At 39.3% G+C, this 24,379-nt stretch overlaps 1 protein-coding gene across 2 annotated transcripts in view; it reads left to right on the forward strand.

Annotated features, from left to right (window-relative positions):
* Positions 1-24,379, forward strand: part of LOC105475093 (dimethylglycine dehydrogenase) — a 70,156-nt gene that overhangs the window by 36,439 nt on the left and 9,338 nt on the right. For both annotated transcript variants that reach the window (XM_011730087.3, XM_071098780.1), the window contains exons 10-14: positions 443-608; positions 1,411-1,541; positions 2,791-3,008; positions 4,849-5,006; positions 7,411-7,470. In XM_011730087.3, the coding sequence (XP_011728389.2) occupies positions 443-608; positions 1,411-1,541; positions 2,791-3,008; positions 4,849-5,006; positions 7,411-7,470 (733 nt within the window). The remainder of the gene's footprint in view (positions 1-442; positions 609-1,410; positions 1,542-2,790; positions 3,009-4,848; positions 5,007-7,410; positions 7,471-24,379) is intronic.

The raw sequence follows: 24,379 nt of genomic DNA on the forward strand, positions 1-24,379 counted from the left end.
CCCATTAATGTTTGAGAAGCACTGAACCAGATAGCTCCACCCCGCCCCCCAACCCAGACACTGATATAATTAGGCTCATTTTAAAAAGCTCTCCAGATGATTCTAATATGCATCTAGGATTGAAAACCATCAGACTGGTTGACTTCTAAACTCTCTTCCAGATCTGAGAGCCCATGAATTGTATCTTATTTTCCAGTTAATCAGCACTTTACTCACTGTGAAATGGGTCAAAGGGATAAATGAGTAACTTTAAAAGATTAGATTCCAACATACATGAATGATTTGCAGAACAGAATTTCAGGTTGCATGGTCCCGCCTCCCAGAGTCCCACTCCCCACTGCCCATAGGATTTTCTAGATGAGTAGGGCTTATTAAAATACCCTATTCTGTAATTTGAAAAATGAACGGCAGTTGTTTTATGACACTAAATGTTGTGTTTCAGGCCAAGTTTTCGTCGCACAAACTGGTTTGAGCCTGTGGGCTCAGAGTATAAACAGGTTATGCAAAGAGTAGGGGTAACTGACCTATCACCGTTTGGCAAGTTTAATATCAAAGGCCAAGATTCCATTAGACTACTGGACCATCTCTTTGCAAATGTCATTCCAAAGGTAAATAGCCTTGTAGGGATACAAGGTCCAGGATTCTGACCTATTTAATTCTTCATCCTCTCATTTCCCCCGCCCCCCGACCAAACCCACATGTTATTTTAGTTCACCTAATGATTTCTGGAAGAACACTAGAACTCTTCAACTGACCAAAAGTATACAAGCTAATTTTCTTTCTTTTTGAGAGACAGTGTCTTGCTCTGTCACCCAGGCTGGAATGCAGTGGTGTGATCTTGGCTCTCTGTAACCTCCTCCTTCCAGGTTCAAGCGATTCTCCTGCCTCAGCTTCCCAAGTAGCTGGGACTACAGGCATGCACCACCAGGCCCAGTTAATTTTTGTATTTTTTTAGTAGAGACAGGGTTTCACTATATGTTGGCCAGGCTGGTCTTGAACTCCTGACCTCAGGTGATCCACCCACCTCAGCCTCCCAAAGTGCTGGGATTATAGGCATGAGCCACCACACCTGGCCTACAAGCTAATTTTCAAATTTAAATTTTTGTTGAGTGAATTCTCATCCAAGGACCTTATGACTTTGCTTGATTGTTTTGATGGTAACTTAAAATTGAATTCTGCAATTAAATGAAGAATAACTTTTAAATGACAAAGAATTTTAAATGATTGTTTAAATGGAGAACTTCAAGTTACTGTTGGGTTTAGGTTTACAGATAATTCATACAATTGATACGAATGGTAAGAGTCAGATAGTTTTCATTCTTAACACCCATGTTGTTATTTAAATAGGTGTTAAAAGGATGTATGCGATTTTTAGTTCATCCTAAGGTAATTTAAAATTTTTTTATGTAGGTGGGTTTTACAAATATAAGTCACATGTTAACACCCAAAGGTCGAGTGTATGCTGAGTTGACTGTTTCTCACCAATCTCCTGGGGAGTTTCTTTTAATTACTGGCTCTGGATCAGAACTTCACGATCTTAGGTAAGTGCACACCTAGTAAGAAAATTTTGTACACATTATATATTGACTCAATCTTACATTGAGTTTTTCTTTTCACCAGTACTCGAAAGTACAACTTTATTTCTTCTTAAACCTAATGGTTTCAAATAAACTTTATGTTTTTTATACAAAAATATTAGAAGTGAGGGCCTCTGCCCCTCCCAAAGGTAATTCATCCATAGGTTACTGGTTCTAATAATATTATTTCCATTTATTAGGCATCATCAATGTGCCAGAACCTTTTTTAGACATTACCTTAATAAATTCTCTTAATATATTGCAAGGTTTATATGATTCCCATGGTCAGATAAGGAAACCGAGGTTTGAATTAAGGGAACTTACTCACCCGAGCTTTTTGATTCTGATGTCCACATTCGGTCCACTTCTGTAAGCTGCCTTCCTAAATTATCTTTGTCCTTTGTGATGCTTTGTGCTTTCTGGCCCACAGCTAGATCTAAGTTGCTGACCTGCCAAGTCCAACGTTTACATGAATCTTTATTCTACTATAAAGTCTTTAGTCTAATATTCCGAAAACATTTGGAATATTATTGTTTAATAAATGTCTTACTCTGACAGATTCTCGCCTTAGGTGTAAAGTGATGCAAATTATATGCTCCAATCCAAGAAGTACTCGGGCCATCTTAATAGCTTAGCTTTGTGTAAATCCAGATGAACATTTTGTGATATACTTAGACAGCTCAAGGACTGCTCAATAAATTAGAAACCAGCCCTATAGCTGGGTCCCAATAACTCATCAAGCCATATAAATTGAAACTAGAGTTTCTGTCTTTTCCTTGTGATTGTCAGAGCAATTACGTGTCCTGTGGCAGGCACATGATTATCCCTTAGCAACATGAGTATACTCCTGTGTACAGGTATTAGAGAAAATTTGGGTTTAAATTAATTTTTGAAGGCTGAATCATTAGTTTAAATGCAAAAGGGCTGTGTCACTATTTAAAAGAATTGTGCAGCAGAGCTCATTAAATTGAAGGATCCTTCTGTACTGTGAAAAATTACCCCCCAAATTTATAAGTGGGTGATTTAAAGAGAATCACTTAACATCTCAGGGGCTCAGTTTCCTCAACTTTATACATCAGTGTGATTTCATGAAATGACACTCTGGGGACTTTCTGATAACTCTAGACACAAAGCATGTCTTCAGAGAAATAATTTGTTACCAAGGTACATTATTCAAGCAATATTTAACACCATGTTCATGACTGAAACACAGATGGATTGAAGAAGAAGCAGTCAAAGGTGGATATGATGTTGAAATTAAAAACATAACCGATGAGCTTGGAGTCCTTGGTGTTGCTGGGCCACAGGCAAGAAAGGTCCTTCAGAAACTGACCTCTGAAGATCTCAGTGATGACTTTTTCAAGTTTCTTCAAACCAAGTCCTTAAAGGTTTCCAACATTCCTGTCACTGCTATTAGGATATCTTATACTGGTAAGATTGGAAAATAACCTGGAGTAAGTCTCTGAAATTTAAAAGGTCAATTTAAATTTTAAAATTAAAAGGTCATGTCACCACAAATGTGTGGGCATGTACACATGTGCACACTCACACTCACGTTTGTCCATGCGACTTTGGAGGAAGGTTTTTGTTCTGCCCAACTCTTATGTCAAGTCTGTCTATTCACTCCTCATCTTGAAAGTGGTTCCACAGATTTCTAGTTGTTGCTCCAGTCCCATAGCTGCCTACCATCTGGAAGGACAGATAAAAAAGTGGGGGCTGGGTGCTGTGGCCCACACCTGTAATTGCAGCACTTTGGGAGGCTGAGGCGGGCGGATCACCTGCAGTCAGGAGTTCAAGACCAGCCTGACCAACATGGGGAAACCCCGTCTCTACTAAAAACACACAAAATTAGCTGGGCGTGGTGGCGCATGCCTGTAATCCCAGCTACTCTGGAGGCTGAGGCAGGAGAATTGCTTGAACTCAGGAGGTGGAGGTTATATGAACCAAGATGGCGCCACTGCACTCCAGCCTGGGCAACAAGAGTGAAACTCCATCTCAAAAAAAAAAAAAAAAAAAAAGTGGGAAGAGGATTGGCTGAAATAGTCAGGCCAGCCAACTCTATCTGCAAACATTCAAGATGGTCTCCTGGAGCTAGAATCTCCCATAGAGACCATTTTGAAGGTATCAGGTACCTCTCCTAGAGCATTGCCAACAATCCGTCTTTCGTTCCAGACTGTAAGTTCACTGAGAAGTCTTCATCTAGCACCTAACCTTGCACATGGTAGGTATTTGATACAGAGATGAATGAATGCTCTTCAGTTCCCCAGTGGTGCTCTGGGCTCCCTTCTAAGTTTTTCTAGAACTCCTTGTCTCTCACAGGAGTACTGCATGCCCAAGCATTCATTCAATTATATGTTGCTCCTATTCTGTGGTATCCCATAAAAACACCTTACCATGAGCCTTCCACCTTGGGAAATGAGAACACAGATTGAAGACCATGGCTCTTCCCTGGGCTGCTGCTATACCTTTTCCCTGCCCTTCTTCCACCCAACCTTGGCAAATTCTAGAATAAAAAATGAGCAGGGCTGGATGCAGTGGCTCATACCTGTAATCCCAGCACTTTGGGAGGCCATAGTGGGAGGACTGATTGATTGTCCCAGGAGTTCAGGACCAGCCTGGGCAACATAGTGAGACCCTGTCTCAACAACAACAACAAAATAAGACAAAAATGAAACAAGAACAAGAAAAATAAGCAGAATTTTTTGGGTTAAATTTCATTTCTTTTGATTTTTGCCCACAGCTCTACTGGTGAATGAAATGACTAGGGAAGAAGTGGGAGGGGGAGAAGTCCGAGAGTATGGCTTTCTCACTATGAGGATAACTTGAATAATTCTTAATTGACTATATTTTTAAGCTTATGATTTTTGGGCAAGGGGTTGGTTTAAACCTTGAACTCGTTGCCTTGATAAACTGTGCCATGCTAACTATTCACCTAACGTCATTGTCCCGGAAAACAGTCAAGCCTCATTAGAAAGCTGGGGTCCAGGGTGGAGAATAATTCCTGCATTACAGTCTTTCTGTGTCATGACAAGAGGTGTCCTGCATACCACCACCTACATGGGGGTCATGATCAGCACGAATGCATCTGTGATATGGTGGGTTTCTTTGCAGTGGGGTCTTGTAACTTTTTGTGAGCTGGTCTTTTTAGAGACTGACAATGCCTATGTTGCTTAAGTGGAATTTCTCCTGCTTTTATGTGTTCTAGCTAATGCACATTAGATCTAGTGATCATTGTTCTTGCTGTGCTGCGGCACCTGTGGGTTTATTTCAGGTGAGCTGGGTTGGGAACTCTACCACAGAAGAGAAGATTCTGTGGCGCTGTATGACGCTATCATGAATGCAGGCCAGGAGGAGGAAATCGACAATTTTGGAACCTATGCCATGAATGCCTTACGCCTGGAGAAAGCCTTCAGAGCCTGGGGGTCAGAGGTTTGAAATGCTACCATCTTTATTAATATTTTATGTTTATTTATCTCATTTTTATATAAGGACTGGTTTGAACTGCAATAATGTTGGTTTTGGCTGTAAGAGAAATTACGTATCATTAGATAACTTTATTTCATTAGGGAAAGAGGTTTTTCTCCTTAATTTCTCAAGTGAAACTTCAGTGGAATTCTGACATCATGTTTATTCTGCCTTAATTCATCCTAGCTGGCTGAGAGCCCTAGACAATCTGTCTTGGACTGTGGGGAGCCTGCCTGCCTCGTGGCATTAGAGTAACACTTTTCAAAGTCTCTCCTCCTCTGTCATTTTGCCCGTCTTCATTTTCTTCTTATCTTGTACCTTTTGGTGAATTAACACTCCTTTCCGAGGGGCAGGAGTGATGGTCCAGAATGTGGTGGTCCAGCCTTCCTCCACCATTAATAATGGTTATTAAGAGTTTCTATTTGTACGACTGGGCGCGGTGGCTCACACCTGTAATCCCAGCACTTTGGGAGGCCGAGGTGAGAGGATCACAAGGCCAGGAGTTTGAGACTAGCCTGGCCAATACAGTGAAACCCCATCTGTACTAAAAACACAAAAATTAGCCGGGTGTGGTGATGCACACCTGTGGTCCCAGCTGCTCGGGAGGCTGAGGCAGGAGAATTGCTTGACTCCAGGAGGCAGAAGTTGCAGTGAGCTGAGATTGCGTCACTGCACTCCAGTCTGGGTGACAGAGTGAGACTCCGTTTCAAAAAAAAAAAAAAAGTTTCTATTTGTGTAGTGCTTTAACCATTTACATATTTTCATATGCATGATTTCATTTTTCTTCTCAACTCTCCATTACCTCTATTTTACACATAATAACACTGAGACTTAGAGAACCACTTGGTCCAGATTACCTAGTAAGTGGCCAACCTGTGATTTAAACTCTGTTCTCCTGCTTTATTTCCAATGTGGCAGGCTATCTCTGGACCCATTCACTATTTCAGATGTACTAGCTGTTTCTTTGGAAGACACTGAGGTTTTAGGCCTGAAAGGTAAGATAAGGGATAGTGGTAAAAGATGGACTCAGAGTGGGGACTCTTGGGTTTGAATTTTTCCCCCACCACGCACCAGCTATCTGGCCTAACCCTCCAGAACTTCTGTTTGCTTTTCTAAGAAATGGATTTTTTTATGCTACAGAATTATCATAGATAGTAGAGAGAGTCTAGGAAGTGCCAAGCACATAATAAAGTGCATTTGATTGGAGGGGAGAGTGTGTTTCAAAGCCCAGGCAGGAACCCCGGGGGCATTTAGAGTACGCAGAAGCAAGTGGGCAAGGTCTCTGTGAGAGGTCCCCTATTAGGGGATTCTCTAGCTACAACTGGGGACTGAGGCGAGGCTAGGCGCAGGACAGAAACGGAGGACAGCGCTGTCCCCACACTCTCCGGGTAATGAAGCAGCGGGAGCAGCCCTTTGAGAGTCAGACATTTCTCCACCCTCCTGCCTTTTATTTTTTCAGATTTCCTCTCCCTGCGACCTCCTCTGGAGCGCTTTTCTTCCCTAGTCCCTCCAGTTTCCCAGCAGTGCCACAGCGCCCTCTAGTGTTGGTACTGCAATCCTGTGTGCTTCATTTTTATTTTTATTTTTATTTGAAGAAATTCTGAAATTTTGAACAGATAAAAATAATTTTAGAATAGCTCAAATTGATTAAGAAATATGAGGCAACGTTTTATGTCATGTAAAACAAGCATTCCTTCATTTGGTTTATGTAGGTGCTGTGTTGCTTTAAAAGTTTGACTACTTTTAGGGGGTTTAGACTAGTTCTCTCACTGCAAAGAGAACAACAAAACAAAGAAAGAAACAAAACCATTAAATTCAGGTCTATTACCAAATACTGCCGTTAGCCCTGACTTGGTAGCTATCACAGTGACTTGGCCGCATTTGAAGAGATAGAAATTCAAACTGCTTTTTCCTTTCTCCTCTCCTGAACTCTTATCAGCCACCTTCCTACCATCTGCTTTCCCTCCGCCTTACCCTGATTCTTGATTAATTGTAAGATAAGTAAATTGCTTAATAACTTTTCAAAACGTAGTTATGTAAAATTATTACATAAAAACATGTGAAAATCTTGTTTCTAGAAGGAACATCGCGTGCATTCCCTCAGATGTTTATTAAAATGAGAGAGCTGTGGAAACACAGTGAATTTTAGTTTCTATATTTGTTATATTCAAATGACCAGTTTTGCTGAAAGGCTACATTGAATTTTGGGTTAAAAAATTATTTTCAAAACCAGTCTATAGTTTGCCTTTCTTTAGAATCTGTGTTGAAAAATCAAAAAGTGTTCTTTCTCCTAAAAACAAATATGAAAGTGATGTTACCGAAATGATTTGCACTCATCTAAGATTTAAAATGTGTGTTTCCTTTTTAGATGAACTGTGATACAAATCCTTTGGAAGCTGGACTGGAATATTTTGTGAAGTTAAATAAGGTATGTTTACATTCCAAAGGGTACTTGAAGTAAATCTTAACATTACGATGCTATTTTGTGACAGAGCCATGCTTTAAACTTTAACCAAGTATGGGTTATAGGAGAAACAAGGTGAACATAAATACTAGCATTGCTCAATTGTGTCATATTACTCTTTTGTCAACATTTGCTTAGTTCAAACTATTGGAGTGTGCTTGCAGATTTAAGATAGCAGAGTCCACCATCTTTAAGGGCTAAATCTAAATTCTAAGAGAAAAATTAGTAAGGATAAGATGATTACCTGTCAGATTCTAGTAGACATTCATGTTGGAAGTGCGCCATGTTGTGTATTTTACAGTAACTCCTGGTGACTCGGGAAATTGCACATTAGCTGATCAAACATACTGCATTCATTGATCCTTCTGGATACTCACAGCGTGGAGCAGCCTCGCTTCAGCAGATCTGTCCATCTGCTTGTCAAGCATCTTTGTGTGTAACTGCAACATCTGAATATAAACAAGAAACTAATACAAGCCCAAAGAATCATAACTGATAAGACACTCCAAAGGGAACTCCTACATCAGTGGTTCTTAAAATGTAGCCTTCAGACTAACAGCATCAGCCTCACTGGGAGCTTGTTAGAAATGCTAATTCTCAGGTCCCACCCTAGAACTACTAAATCAGAATCTCTGGGAGTCAGGCCAACAAATCTGTTTTAACAGCCCCTGCAGGGAATTCTCATGCATCTAAGGTTTGAGAAGCATTACTCTAAATAATTACGGTGGAAAAGCATATCACGAGGCCAATTTATTAAAGCCAACCTCATATGTACAAGTCTTAAAAATATAAATGAGGTTACTCCATTGAGCAGTGCCTAAGAATGATAATAAAGAACTTAATAGAGCTGTGGTGAGTGGTAGTATTGAAGAACAAGGGCAGCAGCGGCTACTGTTTAGGACAATTGTTAGAACTCCAAAAATAAAACGTCCTGCCCTAGGTGGTTATAAGCTAAAGACTGATTTCCCATCCTGTGGAAATACGTGAATACATGTATATGACTCAATCAGGCCAAGGAAACCTTTTTCATGACCCTGCGTCAGTTCCCAAATTCTCAGCTATAATATTAACATAAAACGTGTATTTATAGTATGAGATTTTAGGAAAAAGAGCCTCCTAAAGGGTTTTAAAGGGAATATCTTTCTGTACATTCTCCCCATGGCTTTTATTTTTATGATGTACCATCTGCCTCCAGACCAGAGAAAGCAGGTGCTTGGAATTTGGGCAGACCCTAGCAGCAGATTGCTCCCTCTGATAGCAGAAGCCGTACTTTAGCTATTTCAAATAAGGTTAAAAATGGCCCGACTCCTGAAAGTGCTAAATTTCTGTTGTTGGTCACAAATAGGTAGATAGATAACTGATTCTTTTGCTTCAGTGTTCAGATATTATTGTTTAGGGATAAGGCATAGATAAATAATCCCCTGGTATTGAAATGGGATTTTCAAAAATCTTTTACGATTATTAGCAGGGGTGGATTGTGTATTTGTTAGTTACGTTATATGGCCAAATAACCAAAACTCATCTCAGAATGAAGTTAGTTGTTTGACAGATACTAGTTTTGATTTCTGGCATGTTTTTATAATTTCTGAATTGTTGTGTCCCATTCAAGTGTCACAAAGTTAATTCCTAATGATTTTATAGGGTAAAAGTCCTTGTATCCCAAGGACCTGGCCCCCAACTGAGCCAGTCTTTTTCAGTTATGTCAATTCAAGTGGCTAGTTGGTATTAACCTACTCATAATGATGCTTGCTAATCTCCAAGAAAGGTGAATAGATTAGATCAACTTTGGTGGTTTTCGTAGCAGTCTATATTATGAAACAGATTCCTGGAAAACTTATTAAAATTATAAACTAAGCTTTGTAGCTTGACCATTCAAGTCCTGTGCCTAAAAACTAAAATGTTACCCAAACTGGCTTCATATAACATTTTAAATACTGTAAGCCTATATTTCTTCAGAAAATCGATGCTATAGGAGAACAGAAGCAACAGCTAATACAGAGAGATATTTATGTTTGATACCAAAACAAACACAGCAAAAACCTTGGCATTTTACAATTGTTTGAAATCAGCTACTTCTTTCCCTTCAAAGCAAACATATAGAATTTTCTGGTTTACCCTTAGGCATTTACACAATGATCGTTTAAGCCATGATGTGAAGAAAAGGTAGAAGCAGACTATGTCAGAGCTAGATCAGTCCCGGGGGATCAGCTGGTACTCCCCTCCCCCATCTGAAGTGGGGAAACTGAAGCACAGAGAGGGAAAGTGACCTGGGGGAGGCCATTGCTTTAGCTCAGGTCGAACGCCACCCTCTGACCTCATCGTGGAGCTTTCCCACCCACTACTTTCCCCCCACAAAGTCCTTTTCCACAGTGAGCTTATCAGACTTGAAAGACTGCCCAGGAATTTCTCCCTCTGGCAACATATATTATTTGTATGGGTTACCTTTTATTAATGGACACTTCCCCCACATGTTTTTGCTGTAACTAATTTTGTGTTTTATGATAGGGTCAGAATAGCTGCTTTGCCCATTTTAAGGAGGAAAATGGCTGGGTGAGCAGATGGGCCATCAGGCCTTATTAGGGTGAATTGTGTTCTTGTCAAAACCTGCAAGAAAGCAGGGAAAGAACAATGGAGTACTGAAGAACTCTTTCATCACAAAGGGAGACAGTGCATGGCCCTTGCTTCCTTCCCTCTTGGAGCTGTCCCAGCCTCCTTCCGCTGGTGTTGGTTTATGTGAAGTTGATACACGTGTCATTCATTCATCCATTCATCTAGAAGACATTTATTAAGTACTGCTGATTAGACACTTTGCTAAACCATAGGTCTAAATGTTAAAGATATACTCCTGATAGCTCTCAGATCTCATGAAGCTGGAAACAAATGGTATTTCAGGAACTAAAGCTGTAGGGATATGTTCTTAGCCGTGAAGATAACCCTTCCACAAGCAGAGGGCTCTCCAGCCACGTACAACACTGCCACCTTGTGGGAAGTGCTCCATAGAGCCCTGCCAGGAAGCCTTGACCAAAGCTGCGGTAAAAGTAATTGAATCTGTACTTTTAAAATCTTCTTAACTAAAAACCCTTCACCTGAAACAACTCATATCATTGTTCTCAATGGTATTTTTGGTATGTTTCAAAGGAAGTAACTTTTGGGGGGAAAATCAGTGGCCTTTTTTTTTAGCTGGAAATGGAAGAAATGCATTAATCAAGAGCAAAAGGAAAATCAGCTGCCTTTGGATGGAGTCATAGGTATTCCTGGAATTTTCCTTGTGGAAATACTGAATTTTTGTCTATTTCTGAAGAACTTCCATGAAGATTCACAGAGACTCAAGTATTAAGCGTAAAGTGTTGAAGCAGGTCAGAAGAACTTGTTTTCTATAATATGTTTCTTCCTCTCTCTTTCTCTCCTTCTCCCTTTCCCTTTTTCTCTCTCCTTCCCCTCTCACCCTGTCTAGAGCTTCTAACCAGTAGAAACAGAATAAAATGTGATCTCTATTAACCATAAGTTGTAAGACAATGTTGATTCTAGAAAATGCAGGGTCTCTTTCTGAGGAAAGATTTCAAGCATAACTGTTCAGTAACCAAAAACAAAACAACCCGAAACACCTGGTAAAGAGGTAAAACACTCAGCACCAAGCCTTCTACACCCCAGGTATTCAGTAAATATTAGCTATTATTAAAACATCAGTGTTAAAAAAAAAACAAAGAAAAAATCAAAGTGGAATGAAACCATTGTTAATAGACAACAAGTTAGAAAGAAATTGTTAATATAGTGGTCAAAGTATCCAATTCTCTTTGGGAAATTTGAGGTAAATGGTAATATATTGAGGAGGCAGAAAATTTTCAGTGATACTTAGCCCTGACTGGACATTAGAATCATCTGGGGTTTGATTCTTTTAAATAATATATTGCTGTTTAAAATCCCAAGGCCTAGGCTACACCCAAGATGAACTGAAAAGGAATCCCTTGTAGGGACTCAGGCATCAGTTGTTGTTTTTAATTCCCAGGTGATTCTCCAGAGATGGAGAATTACTGTTTTCAACCAAAGATTTTCAACTGGCTGAACATATTATCCTGAAGAACTAAAAATTACCTGAACTAAAAGAACTAAAAACTAACCAAGTAGTTCTCAAGGTGTGGTCCACAGACCAGCAGCATCACTGTCACCTGGGGACCTGCTAGAAAATTCAAATTGTTGGGTACCATCCCAGACCCCCAAAATCAGAAACTGCCAGGGTGGAGCCCAACTATCTATCTATCTATCTATCCATCTATCCATCTATCTATCTATCTATCTATCTATCTATCTATCTATCTATCTATCTATCTATCTAATCTATCTATCTATTTTTATTGAGAGGGAGTCTCGCCCTATCGCCCAGGCTGGAGTGCAGTGGTGCAGTTTCGGCTCACTACAACCTTCACCTCCCAGGTTCAAGCAATTCTCTTGCCTCAGCCTCTCCAGTAGCTGGTATTACAGGCGCCCGCCACCATGCCCAGTTAAGTTTTGTATTTTTAGTAGAGACGGGGTTTCACCATGTTGGCCAGGCTGGTTTGCACTCCTGATCTCAGGTGATCCACCTGCCTCAGCCTCCCAAAGTGCTAGGATTACAGGTGTGAGTCATCGCACCTGGCCCAACAATCTATTCTAATAAGCCCTCCAAGTAGTTTCAATGCAGTTTATTTAAGAACACGGACCTACCCCAAATCAATTAGATTTACTCTAGGTGTAGGGTCCATGATTCGTTTTTAAAGCTCCACAGGTGATTTTTTTTTTAATGCAGTGAATATTGAGAACCACTGTTTTAGTTCTTTTAACTTCATATCAACTACAGTCTTGACAGTACATAGGAAAGTAGAAAAACAGGTGGATTGGTCAGAGGATAGTCCTATAGAACTGTGGTGGAATGGAAGTAAATTGATAGATCTAGAGCCTATTCTGGCTAGGCTACAGGTTCTTATTCTGCCCCACATCTTTGTTTTTGCTTTTAGAACTGGGTAGTAAGTGAATTTTTGTTTTAAGTCACCAAATTCTAGCTGTGTGGCCCAGGAAAGCCATTTAACTTGATTTTAATGCCTAAGATTTTTAATCTGTAAAAGAAGGCTACTTTTGCAAGTCTAAAATCCTATGGAATGCCTCCTAGCACAGTGGTTGAAGACATTGGTGTCATGTTATCTTTATGAGCCACATAATTGTGTCATCTGAATTAAGCTATCCTTGTTCTCTTACCCATTTTGACTGCTGAGTGAGAAGGCGAAGGAGAGGAGAAAGGAGGGGAGAGGAAGAGAAGGAAAGGACAAGGAAAGAAGTAAAACCTAGTGGAAGTGTAGCTGATCATTCCTGAAACACCTGTCAGGATACATTAAACTAAAGCCATTGAATCATTATTTTCATATATATCCCATTTCTGTTATGAAACAGTACTTTGTTTCTACCCTAAAAGCTGAAATGTGACGTTTAGCTGACTGCTTTCAAATTGGGATATCCATGGAAGCCCAGGTCTAGGAATGAATTGAAGTAATTTTTAAGATTGCTTTTAGTTTTCTTATTATTTTAACAGTGTATTTGAACATGCAATAAATGACGTATTTAAAGTAAGCAATTTGATAAGTTTTAATACATGATACAGCAGTGAAATCGTCACCACAGTGAAGATAGTAAACCTATCCCTCATCCCCAGGGTGTTCATGCCCCTTTGTGATCCCTACCCACCACCCTCCCCACAGCCTCATCTACCCCCCAGGCAACAATTTATGTCTGAGACTATAGATTATTTTGCAATTTTTAGAATAAATGCACAATCTATAAAACTGGAATCATAGAGTATATGCTTTTTTGTGTGTGAAGTCTTTCCCTCGGCATAACTTGAGAGTCATTCGTGTTGTTAAGTTTATTAATCGATCATTCCAAGTAGCATCTCATACCTGTAATCCCAGCACTTTGGGAGGTGGAGGTGGTGGAAGGATCACCTCGACCCAGGTTTGAAACCAGCCTGGGCAACATAGTGAGACTTCCGTCTCCACAGAAAATTAGCTGGGCATGGTGACGCATGCCAGTAGTCCTAGCTACTTAAGAGGCTGAGGAAGGAGGACTGCTTGAGCCTGGGAGATCAAGGCTGCAGTGAGTCGTGTTTGTGCCACTGCACTCCAGCCAGGGCAACTGAGCAAAGCTCTGCCTCAAAAATAATAATAATAATAATAATTCATTCCCTTTTATAGGAAGTAGTATTCCATCATATGGATATACTACAATTTGTTTATATACTCACTCGTTGATAAATATTTGGGATGTTTCCAGTTTAGGGCTATTACAAATAAAACTCCAGTAATCTCTTGGTGTACCTGGGGGATTGGTTCTATGACTGCCCAAGGGTACCAAAATTTTCTTCAAGCTCTGCAGTTTGTCTGTGGAACCTGCCTATAGAAAAAGTTGGGTTTTGCATCCTGTAAATACTGTATTTTTGATCTGCTTGGTTGAAAAAAATGCACATATAAGTGGACCCATGCAATTCAAACCTGAGTTGATCAAAAGTCAGCTGGCACTATGAACGCTGGTGTACAAGTATTTGTATCAACATAGGCTTTCTTTTTCCTTGGGTAAATACCTAGTAGTGAAATGACTGAATAAAATGGCAAGTGTATGGTAACTTTGTAAGAAACTGTTTTGCCAAGCTGTGTGCCATTTTATATTTTACAATCCTACCAGCAGTATGTGAGCTCCAGCTCCTCTATATTCTTGTCAAATACTTTCCATGGTCAGTCTTTTTAACTTTAGCTGTTCTAAGAGATATGTAGTGATGTCTCATGATGGTTTTAATTTATTTCCTTAATGACAAATGATGTTGGACATTTTTTGATGTGCCTATCTGCCATTTCTATATCTTTTTTTGTGAAATGTCTGGTTAAATCTCTTACCTAGGATTTTTTAAAATTGAGTTTATAAAGTGCTTTCTATATTCTTTGGCAGATACATGCTTTGCAAATTTTTTCCAGATGTCTTGACTTTTCATTTGTCTGATGGTGTCTTTCAAAGAGCCATTTTTAATTTTTGAATTTTAAAAGTTCTTATCAATTGTTTTTTTGAATCATGCTTTTGGTTCATATCTAGGAAATCTTCACCTAATCCAAAGTCATAAAGATTTTCTGCTATGTTTTCTTCTAGGAGTTTTATTATTTTACTTTTTACATTTAGGTCTATGAACCAGTTTTAGTTGATCTTGTATCTGGTATGAGGTATGGACTGAAGTTTTATTTATTTGTACTTGGATGACCAATTGCTTTCAGCACCATTTGTTGAAAAGACTATATATTCTGAATTTCATTGCCTTTATATATTTGTCAGTTGTCCATAAGTTTGTAGGTCTATTTCTAGACTCTGTTGTATTCTGCATATCTATTTATCTTTCCAAATGCCAGTACTACACTGTCTTGATTACTGTTGCTCAAATAAGGTTGTGATAGCCCTGCAACTTTGTTCTCTTTTTTTTTTTTAAGCTGTTTTGCTATTCTAGGTCCTTTGAATTTCATTAATTTTAGAATCAGCTTGTCAATGTGTACCAAAAAACCTGCTAGACTTTATTGGAATTGCGTTTTATCTATGGGTCAATTCAAGTATTCCAATTCATGAACAAGGCCTATCTCTACATTTATTCAAGTCATCTTTTATTTATCTCAGGAATGTTTTATAGTTTTCAGTATACAGGTCTTACACATCTTTTAACATATTTATCCTTAAGTATTTCATGTTTTGATACTATTGTAGATGGTATTTTTAATTTCAATTTTCAGTTGTTTATTGCCAAAATATAGAAATACAATTGGTCTTATACGCTGATCTTATATTTTGGAACTTTGCTCAATCTGCTTAGTGGTTCTAGTAGCATTTTTGTAGATTCCGTCGGATTTTCTACATGGATAATCATGCTGTATAAAAATAAAGCTTTTCTTTGTCTTTTCTAATTTGGATATCTTTTATTTCTTTTTCTTTCCTTATATTCTTTTCTTTTTCTTTTCTTTTTCTTTTTCTTTTTTTTTTTCTTTTTTTTTTTTTTTTTTTTTTTGAGATAGAGTCTTGCACTGTCTCCAGGCTGGAGTGCAGTGGCATGATCTCGGGTCACTGCAACCTCCACCTCCTGGGTTCAAGTGATTCTCCTGCCTCAGCCTCCCAAGTAGCTGGGACTACAAGTGTGCACCACCATGCCCAGCTAATTTTTTTTTCGTTGTTGTATTTTTTTAGTAGAGATGGGGTTTCACCATGTTGGCCAGGATGGGCTTGCCTTATGTTCTTGCCTGGAAGTTCTTTACCAAGTTGAAGACATTTGCTTCTATTCCTAGTGTTAACTCTTAACATTTTTAAAAAAGATCGGGAATAGATATTGGATTTTAGCAAATGATTTTCTGCATCTACTGAGATAATCATTTTGTTTGTTTGTTTTACTTTGTTATATAATTTATTACATTTATTAATTTTCTAACATTATGCCAACCTTTCATTTTTAGGATAAAACCCACTTGGTAATGATATATCAACTTTGAAAACATCATTGGATTTTACTGGATAATTTTTTAAAATTTTGCAGCTATATTCTCCTTACAGCACTTAGAGCATGCCATTATTTTGTTTATTTTTCGTGTTTTTCTTTTGAACAGAATGTAAGCTTCCTGAGTACAGGTGCTGGCAATACAACATATGTTTTGTTTATTATTTTTATCCCCAACACCTAGCTCAGGGCTGGCACATAGCAGATGCCCAGTAAATATTTTGTTGTTGAAAGTAGTGTCGAAAGATGATGCTTGAAAAGTCCCGGGCCATCATGAAGGGCCTCACATGCCAAGCTAAGGAATTTGGAGTGTATCCTGGGGAACCTGGGGAGTGACCCAAGAATTTTGAGTAAGGAGTGATACTCTGGTGATGGGAAACAGATCAAAAGTGAGTTTGTCTGGTGACTGAGAGACCATTCTCCTAATTATCAAATAAATCCAGTAGACAGAAGGCGAAGGTTTCAACTAAAGCAGTGGTCATAGGATGGAGAAGAAAGAGCAATGAGTGCTATTTAGAAGGAAGGGTGGATACCACATGAGGGACTACATGTGAAAGGGTGGAGAGGAGGATGTTAATGAACTGTTGGTTAACTAGGAAACACAGGTGGAGGCGTGTGGGTGGAAAGTTGGGAGGACTTGGGTTGGAGGACTCTGGGGTAGCCAAGCAGAGAGTCCCAGAAGGCATCTGAGCATGTGGGTTTGGAGAGCTTGGCTCTGGAAGTATGGCTTAGGACCCTTCAGATATAGGTGGTCATTGAGGCAGGTAAGTGTTGACAATCCGTCTTCTATAGCACTCTGCACTTTCCTCTGCCCTGGTACTCACCATGCCTTATATTCCTGGCCACCTCCTCAGCTAGACTGTGGATGCTGTGAGGACAGAGGCCAAGAATCCTTAGCCTCACCCCTGTGTCTGATCACTAGTGAGGGCTCCGTAAATATTTATTGAAGGATTTGAATTGTGATTCTGCCATTTACTGATTTGGACTAGATGCATTGCTTAATCTATGAGCATTTCAGTTTTCTCATCTGTAAAATGAAGAAAATGTTCACTCCATAAGTTTGTCATAAGTATTAGATGAGATAAAGAACATTTGGTACCTCACTAAGTGTTAGTTCCTTTCCATCTTATTGAATTGAATCTAAGTAAGTCATTTAGAGAAAAGGAACTATACATGAAATCCTTTTTCTTTTTTTAAGATCTCAGTAAGGAAGATCTTGGGTCCCTATTGAGGCCTCATTTCTTCATGCTTTTAAAATTTCCTTTGATTATTATTTACTTTGCATTTAGGCTTAAGTGCTATACTTAAAATACCAAATGGGCAATTGTTCTTCACTCTACTCTAGAGAGATGAAATCTATTATGAAAACTCTATATTGTAGTTGTTGGCCAAAGCAGTTAAACATAAATCTGATAAAGCCACAGATTCATTTCACAGTTTTCTTTTTAATCATTACATTATAAAACTGAAAAATAAGTGTTCTCTTTAACATCTAATCTAGTAAGATTTAATATTAAAGACATGTAATGGGGGCTTTAGTTTTGAAAATCTAGTTTGATTTGAATGCTAATTAGCCTGATTACTTGCCTGGCTTAGGAACTATATTTTAGTTATTTTCCCAGGTTTCTATTTGAATAGGGTTCCTATTCTAGTAATATTAAAGACTTTTGAGAAGGAACTTTAACTGGTCAGTAATTTTGGTTAGAAAAATGCTATATGAGTGCTTTCTTTTAAGTTGCTAAGGGCAGAGAATGAAAACTACCTGTATATGGGAGTGATATGATTTGGATCTGTGTCTGCACCAAATCTCATGTCAAATTGTAATCCCCATTGTTGGAGGTGGAGCCTGGTGGGAAGTGATTGGATCATGGGGGTGGTTTCTAATGAATGATTTAGCACCATCCCCCTTGGTACTGTCCTCACAAAAGTGAGTGAGTTCTCATGAGATCTAGTTGTTTGAAAGTATGTAGCACCTCCCTCCTGTCTCTTGCTCCTGCTCCTGCCATGTAAGACATGCCAGCTCCCCCTTTGCCTTCCACCATGATTGTAAGTTCCCTGAGACCTCCCCAGAAGCCAAGCAGATGCCCACATCATGCTTCCTGTACAGTCTACAGAACTGTGAGCCAATTAAATCTATTTTCTTTATAAATTACCCAGTCTCAGGCATTTCTTTATAGCAGTGAGAGAACAAACTAATACAGAAAAATGGTACAGAGGAGTGGGATATTGCTATAAAGATATCTGAAAATGTGGAAGCAGCTTTGGAGCTGGGTAATGGGCAGAGGTTAGAAGGGTGTGGAGGGCTCAGAAGAAGATAGGAAGATTAGGGAAGTTTTGAAATTCCCTAGAGATATGTTGAATTGTTGTGACCTAAATGCTGATAGTGATATGGACAGAGATGGCCAACCTAAGGAGGTCTCAGATAGAAATGAAGAATTATTGGGAATGGGAATAAAGGTCACTTTATTATGCCTTAGCAAAGAACATGGCTGCATTGTGCTCCTGCCCTAGGGAATCTGTGGATCTTAGAAACTGAGAATGATGATTTAGAGTATCTAGTGGAAGAAATTTCTAAGCAGCAAAGCGTTCAAGATGTGGCCTGGCTACTTCTGACAGCCAGTGCTCATGTGTGTGAACAAAGAAATGATCTGAAGTTGGAACTTATATTTAAAGGGGAAGCAGAGTGTAAAAGTTTGGAAAATGTGCAACCTTTTCTACCATGTGGTAGAAAAGAAAAGCCCATTTTGTGGGGAGTGATTCAAGCAGGCTGCAGACATTTGCATAAGTAAAAAGGAGCCAAGTGCTGATAACCAAAACACTGGGGGAAAAGGTCTCAAAGGCATTTCAGAGACCTTCACAGCAACCCCTATCATCACAGGCCCAGAGGCCTAGGAGGAATGAATGTTTTGTGGGCCAGGCCAAGGGCCCCACTCCCCTGCATGGCATTGGGACACTGCTCCCTGCATCCCAGCTGCTCCAGCTCTAGCTGTGACTCAAATGGGCCCTAGTAAAGCTTGGGCTGCTGCTCCAGAGGGTGCAAGCCATAAGCCTTGGCAGCTTCCACATGATACTAAGCCTGTGGGTGCACAGAGTGCATGAATTGAGGCTTGGGAGCCTCCACCTAAATTTCAGAGGATGTATGGAAGTGCCTGGATGTCCAAGTAGAAGCCTGCTGCAAGGGTGGAGCCCTCATGGAGAACATCTACCTAAGACAGTGTGGAGGGGAAATGTGGGGTTGGAGCCCCTACATACAGTCCCCACTGGGGCACTGCCTAGTGGAGCTGTGAGAAGAGAGCCACCATCATCTAGACCCTAGAATGGTAGATCCACCAGCAGCTTGCACCCTCAGCCTGCCAAAGCTGCAGACATTCAATACCAGCCCATGAGAGCAGCTGTGGGGGCTGAACCCTGCAAAGCCACAGAAGCATAACTGCCCAAAGCTTTTGGGCACACCAGTGTGCCCTGGGTGTACGATATAGAGTAAAAGGAGATTATTTGGGAGCCTTAAGATTTAATGACTACCTTGGTGGGTTTCCAACTTCTGTGGAGCTTATAGCTCCTTTCTTTTGGCCGATGTTTCCTTTTTGGAATGGGAATGTTTACCCAGTGCTTGTATCCCCATTGTGTATTAGAGGTAACTAACTTGTTTTTTATTTTACAGGCTTATAGGCAGAAGGGGCTAGCCTTGTCTCAGATGAGACTTTGGGCTTCGGACTTTTGAGTTAATGCTGAAATGAGCTAAGACTTTGGGGAACTCTGGGAAGGCATGATTGTAGTTTGCAACATGAGAAGGATGTGAGATTTTGGGGTTAGAGGTGTAATGATATGGTTTGTATCTGTTTCCCCACCAAATCTCATGTTGAATTGTAATCCCCAATGTTGGAGGTGGGGCCTGATGAGAGGTGATTGGATCATGGGGGAAAATTTCTCATGACTGGTTTAGCACAATCCCCCTTGGTACTGTCCTCACAATAGTGAGTTCTCATGAGATCTGGTCACATAAAAGTGAGTAACATCTTTCTGCACTCTATCTCTTGCTCCTTCTCCGGCCATGTGAAGTACTGCTCCCCCCTTGCCTTCCACCATGATTCTAACTTTGCTTGCTAAGGCCTCCCCAGAAGCCAAGCAGATGCCAGCATCATGCTTCCTGTATAGCCTGCAGAACTATGAGCCAATTAAATCTCTTTTCTTTATATATTACCCAGTCTCAGGTATTTCTTTATAGCAATGCAAGAGCAGACTGATACAGGGAATATTCACTTTTCAGCCAATAATAACCAACTTTAGTTGCTAAACTAATAATTTAATGTTTTGCTATCAAGGAGATGTTGAAATTGTGGTTACTGTGAACTTATGTGGAATGTTAAGAAGTTCTGAATAGTGGAAAAGGAACCAAGAGTCGAGAAGCCTGGGTTTGAGGTTTGGTGCTAACTCACTTTGTCACTGCTGGCAAGACCCATAATTTTGTAGGGCTTTAGTTTTCTCATATGGAAAATGAGTTTGGACTAAGTTTTCTGCTTGCTTTAAGACTCCTGTGATTCTAATTCTGTAAATATGAAATGAATAATGCTGTAATTTGTCTATTATGGGGGTTGGGGATGTTAAATGAATTCATTCCCCCAAATGAATGAATCCAGTTTATGGCTTTATTATAAGTTTCCTGAGGCATATACAGTGGCACAGGTGCACAGGGTACTGCACAACTGAGTAAAGAAAGTTCAGATTGACATAGACTGTAAGTGAGTGATGGCCACAGGCTTTGGAACAGGATTCCCACCTGGATTGCTTTAAATGATGATCCAAAACCCATTCTAAATGAGAAGCTTTTCAGGAAAGTATTGAGGGATAGTGGCGCAGCCTGTCATCTGGATTTCCATCTTCACTCTGCCACTTACAGTAGCTGATGACCAGAGTCTCTGCAGCCCTTCCACGCCTATAAGACACAGGAGACTGATTCCACAACCAGTGCTGTGCCTAATTTTGAAGGAAGCTTTACTGGGACAGAGGATGTTACACTGATTCCCTTATGTCTCTAGAACTTTCTATGAAGGTGTAAAAATCATAAAAGTTTTATAAATTTAAAACAAAGAATAACATGTGGAGGCAGAAATTCAAACAAACAGAAGCTATGATAGAGGTATGGACAGTGGGAGCCCAAGGAAGAATATGACCCAATTTTCCCTGGGGTGGCAGAGTAGGGCTGGGGACAGCATTCCATCATCACCAATTGTATAGAGAAGTTGCTTGAGTTGAGTTTTGAAAGATGAGTAGATTTTGATGGATACAAAATCAATAAAAAAATTGATGACTTCTTTGGATTTTCTGATGGCTTTTTGGCTTCATATAGATGGAAAAGAAAAGGTCCAAGACTGTATTTTCATAATCTCTCCCCAGTGTCTTATAGCCCACTACCCTGACTCTCCATATCAGACCCTGCCTACCATGCTGCTGTCAAATTTGACTTTAACTACATATCTGAGAGCTCTCCATTGCCCTAAGAATCATGACCAAAAATATACTGATTTTCTTTCATTTACATGTGCTTTTAGGTAATATGGTTCTTATAATAGAGCTAATGAGAGATGAGTAATTATATTTCACTTAAAATCTACTTAATGTTTTTATATAGGTAGATATTATATTTAGTATGTATTACAGGTGGCTGTTTTAATGACTCATATTGCTATTTAAAATTAATAAATTTTAAAAACACAAGCCAAGACTATTTTTAGGCTATAGTCTCAGTGCTCCAGAAATTTATACATTTTTCAAAGATATTAATAGCTATTTATATAGTTAATTTGGCAATGACTTATTAAAGAAATATATTTCTGTTCTTGGGTCATCCTAAAAGCACCAATTTTAATTACAGCATTAACCTTCAGACACATTTTCATCTCATTTATAATTAATAATTATATAGTACAGTAAAATATATAATCTTGGGAGCAAAGCCAAGTAAAATGAAAATGAAATGCTATCACTTAACTTAAAATCTTCCTAAGTCAGGAGCCTTGTTGGTTTGAGACAGGGGGATTGTGCCAATGGGCAGGTGCAGCCTCCTGCCTGTACTTATAGCACTTATTGAAAGTGTTCCAGCTGGGTGAGGTGGCTCACACCTGTAATCCCAGCACTTTGGGAGGTTGAGGTAAGCAGATTATCTGAGGTCAGGAATTCAAGACCAGCCTGGCCAACATGGCAAAACCCCATCTTTACCCAAAATACAAAAATTAGCAAGGCATGGTGGTGTGTGCCTGGTCCCAGCTACTCAGGAGGCCAAGGCAAGAGAGTTGCTTGAACCCAGGAGATGGAGGTTGCAGTGAGCCAAGATTGTAACTACTGCAAGTATCACCACTGGGTGATAGAGATTCCATCTCAAAAAAAAAAAAAAAAAAAAGAAAAGAAAAAGAAAAACAAAAAAGAAAATAAGTGTTCCTTACTTTCAGTGAGATTTTTGTTGTTTTTGTTAGACTATGTTTTATTTCATGTCTGAGGATGAAATTACTGAAAAGACCCAATTCCTAATTTAGGGATATACAAATGCAGATATCAAATTGCATTAGTATTAACATTCAGAATGTTTTCAGATACTTTTACATAGTGCACAAATATTATTTTGTAATAAATGTCATTCAAAATAGGTTCTGGTCACCTAAAAGAAATTTAAAAGAAACATTCTTTATTTACAGTATTTATATCATCTGTGTTTTCTAATGATAGACTCCAGGTACAGGCATTTTAAAAAATATGGATAAAATCTAAAGGTGCAGGTTTATCTTGTCATGTAACTAAGCCTCAGTTTAGTCTTTCATAAACTGGGGATTAAAATATCCATCTTAAAGGGTTGTCATGAGGATTAAATGAGCTTGTGAATGTGAAGCCATCATTTTAGTATGTGACATATAGCAAGGGCATAAGAAATTGTAAATGTTACTTATTAATATTTTATTATTTTTTAAACTGAATTTACTACTCTAATTTTTTTTCTAGAGAAAGTTCGCCCACTCACCCCCAACCTTTCCTATTTCCCTCATGGTTAGCTAATACCTGATGTTCCTTCTCAGCCTTTGGTAAAATGTGAATTTGACAAAGGTAGAGTTAGTCTCCCCTTCCAGCACATCTCATCCCTCGCCTAGCTCTGCCCCAATAGCTCTCAGCCAGCACCCCCAGCTGGTCATGGCCAGCGTCCACCACATCCCCTCAGGTGTAGCAGATATTGATTTAAGTGGCTCCGTTAAGGCTGTTCAGAGTAGGCAAAACGAACAGGGCTAGGCCTCTTGAGATCTTGGTTCTTAACCAGTTTGTTGATTGCCTGTCTTTGACTGAGTTAACGCGCTGCTCTTAGACTCCAAACCCAGCATCTGTGGGGTGTTTCTGTGTAGATCAAATTATAATGTAAATACAGACACTTTTGGGAAAGGCTGTACAGACAGTAGTTGTTATGAAACCTATTCATCTTTCAAAACTCAGCTCAAAGAATGCTGCCCCGATCCCCACTCTCCCATCCCAGGCGGAACTGGGTCATTTTCTTCCTTGGGCCCCCACTGTCCATACCTCTATTGAGGCTTCTATTTGTTTGCATTTCTGCCTCCACATATTAGATATTCTTTGTTTTAGATTTATAAAACTTTTGTGATTTTTACACCCTAGAACACACAGAACCAACCATGACTCATATTTCAAAATTTGTATTGCTAATTGATATGCTATTATGTGTCATGTTCTGCTATGTTTCCAATAATCTCAAATTGTTCTTTTTTTCTGTTAAAACATTGAGGAAAAACATTTTCCTGTTAAACATTGTTTCCTGTTAATACATTGAGGAGACGTAATAATTTCAGGACTGGGCCCAAGATCATGTTCTCTGAAGCTCTGAATACCCCCTGCATAACACAGTATCTAATATTCATCAGGGGCTTAAGAACAGTTGAATAAATAATTGAAAGAAAATTATTGAATAGGAGACTCAGGAAGATTAAGACCTTCAAGCTGTAAATGTATCTCTAATGGTAAAGATTCAGATTCTATGACAGTAGGTGAGGAAATAATTTCAGATCTGCTGGCATTCCATAAATCACACCGTATAACGCGTTTGGTCACAGACTCTTGTTGAAGTGCTTCTCCACACAATAAGGCATAACACTTTTTCAGTATAGTTATTGATTCCAATGTAGACAAGAACTCTAAAAAGCACCCTTTGTCGTCATTATTCTATGATTGCAAGTCTCCTTTTTAAAAGATAGCAAAAAACAAAACAAAACAAAGAACTGTTGCTGTTATAGAATTCTTTCTTAGATATACAGTCATCCCTCTGTGTATGTGGGGGATTGGTTC

This window comes from Macaca nemestrina, chromosome 6, assembly GCF_043159975.1.
Source record: "Macaca nemestrina isolate mMacNem1 chromosome 6, mMacNem.hap1, whole genome shotgun sequence".
Taxonomy (NCBI): domain Eukaryota; kingdom Metazoa; phylum Chordata; class Mammalia; order Primates; family Cercopithecidae; genus Macaca; species Macaca nemestrina.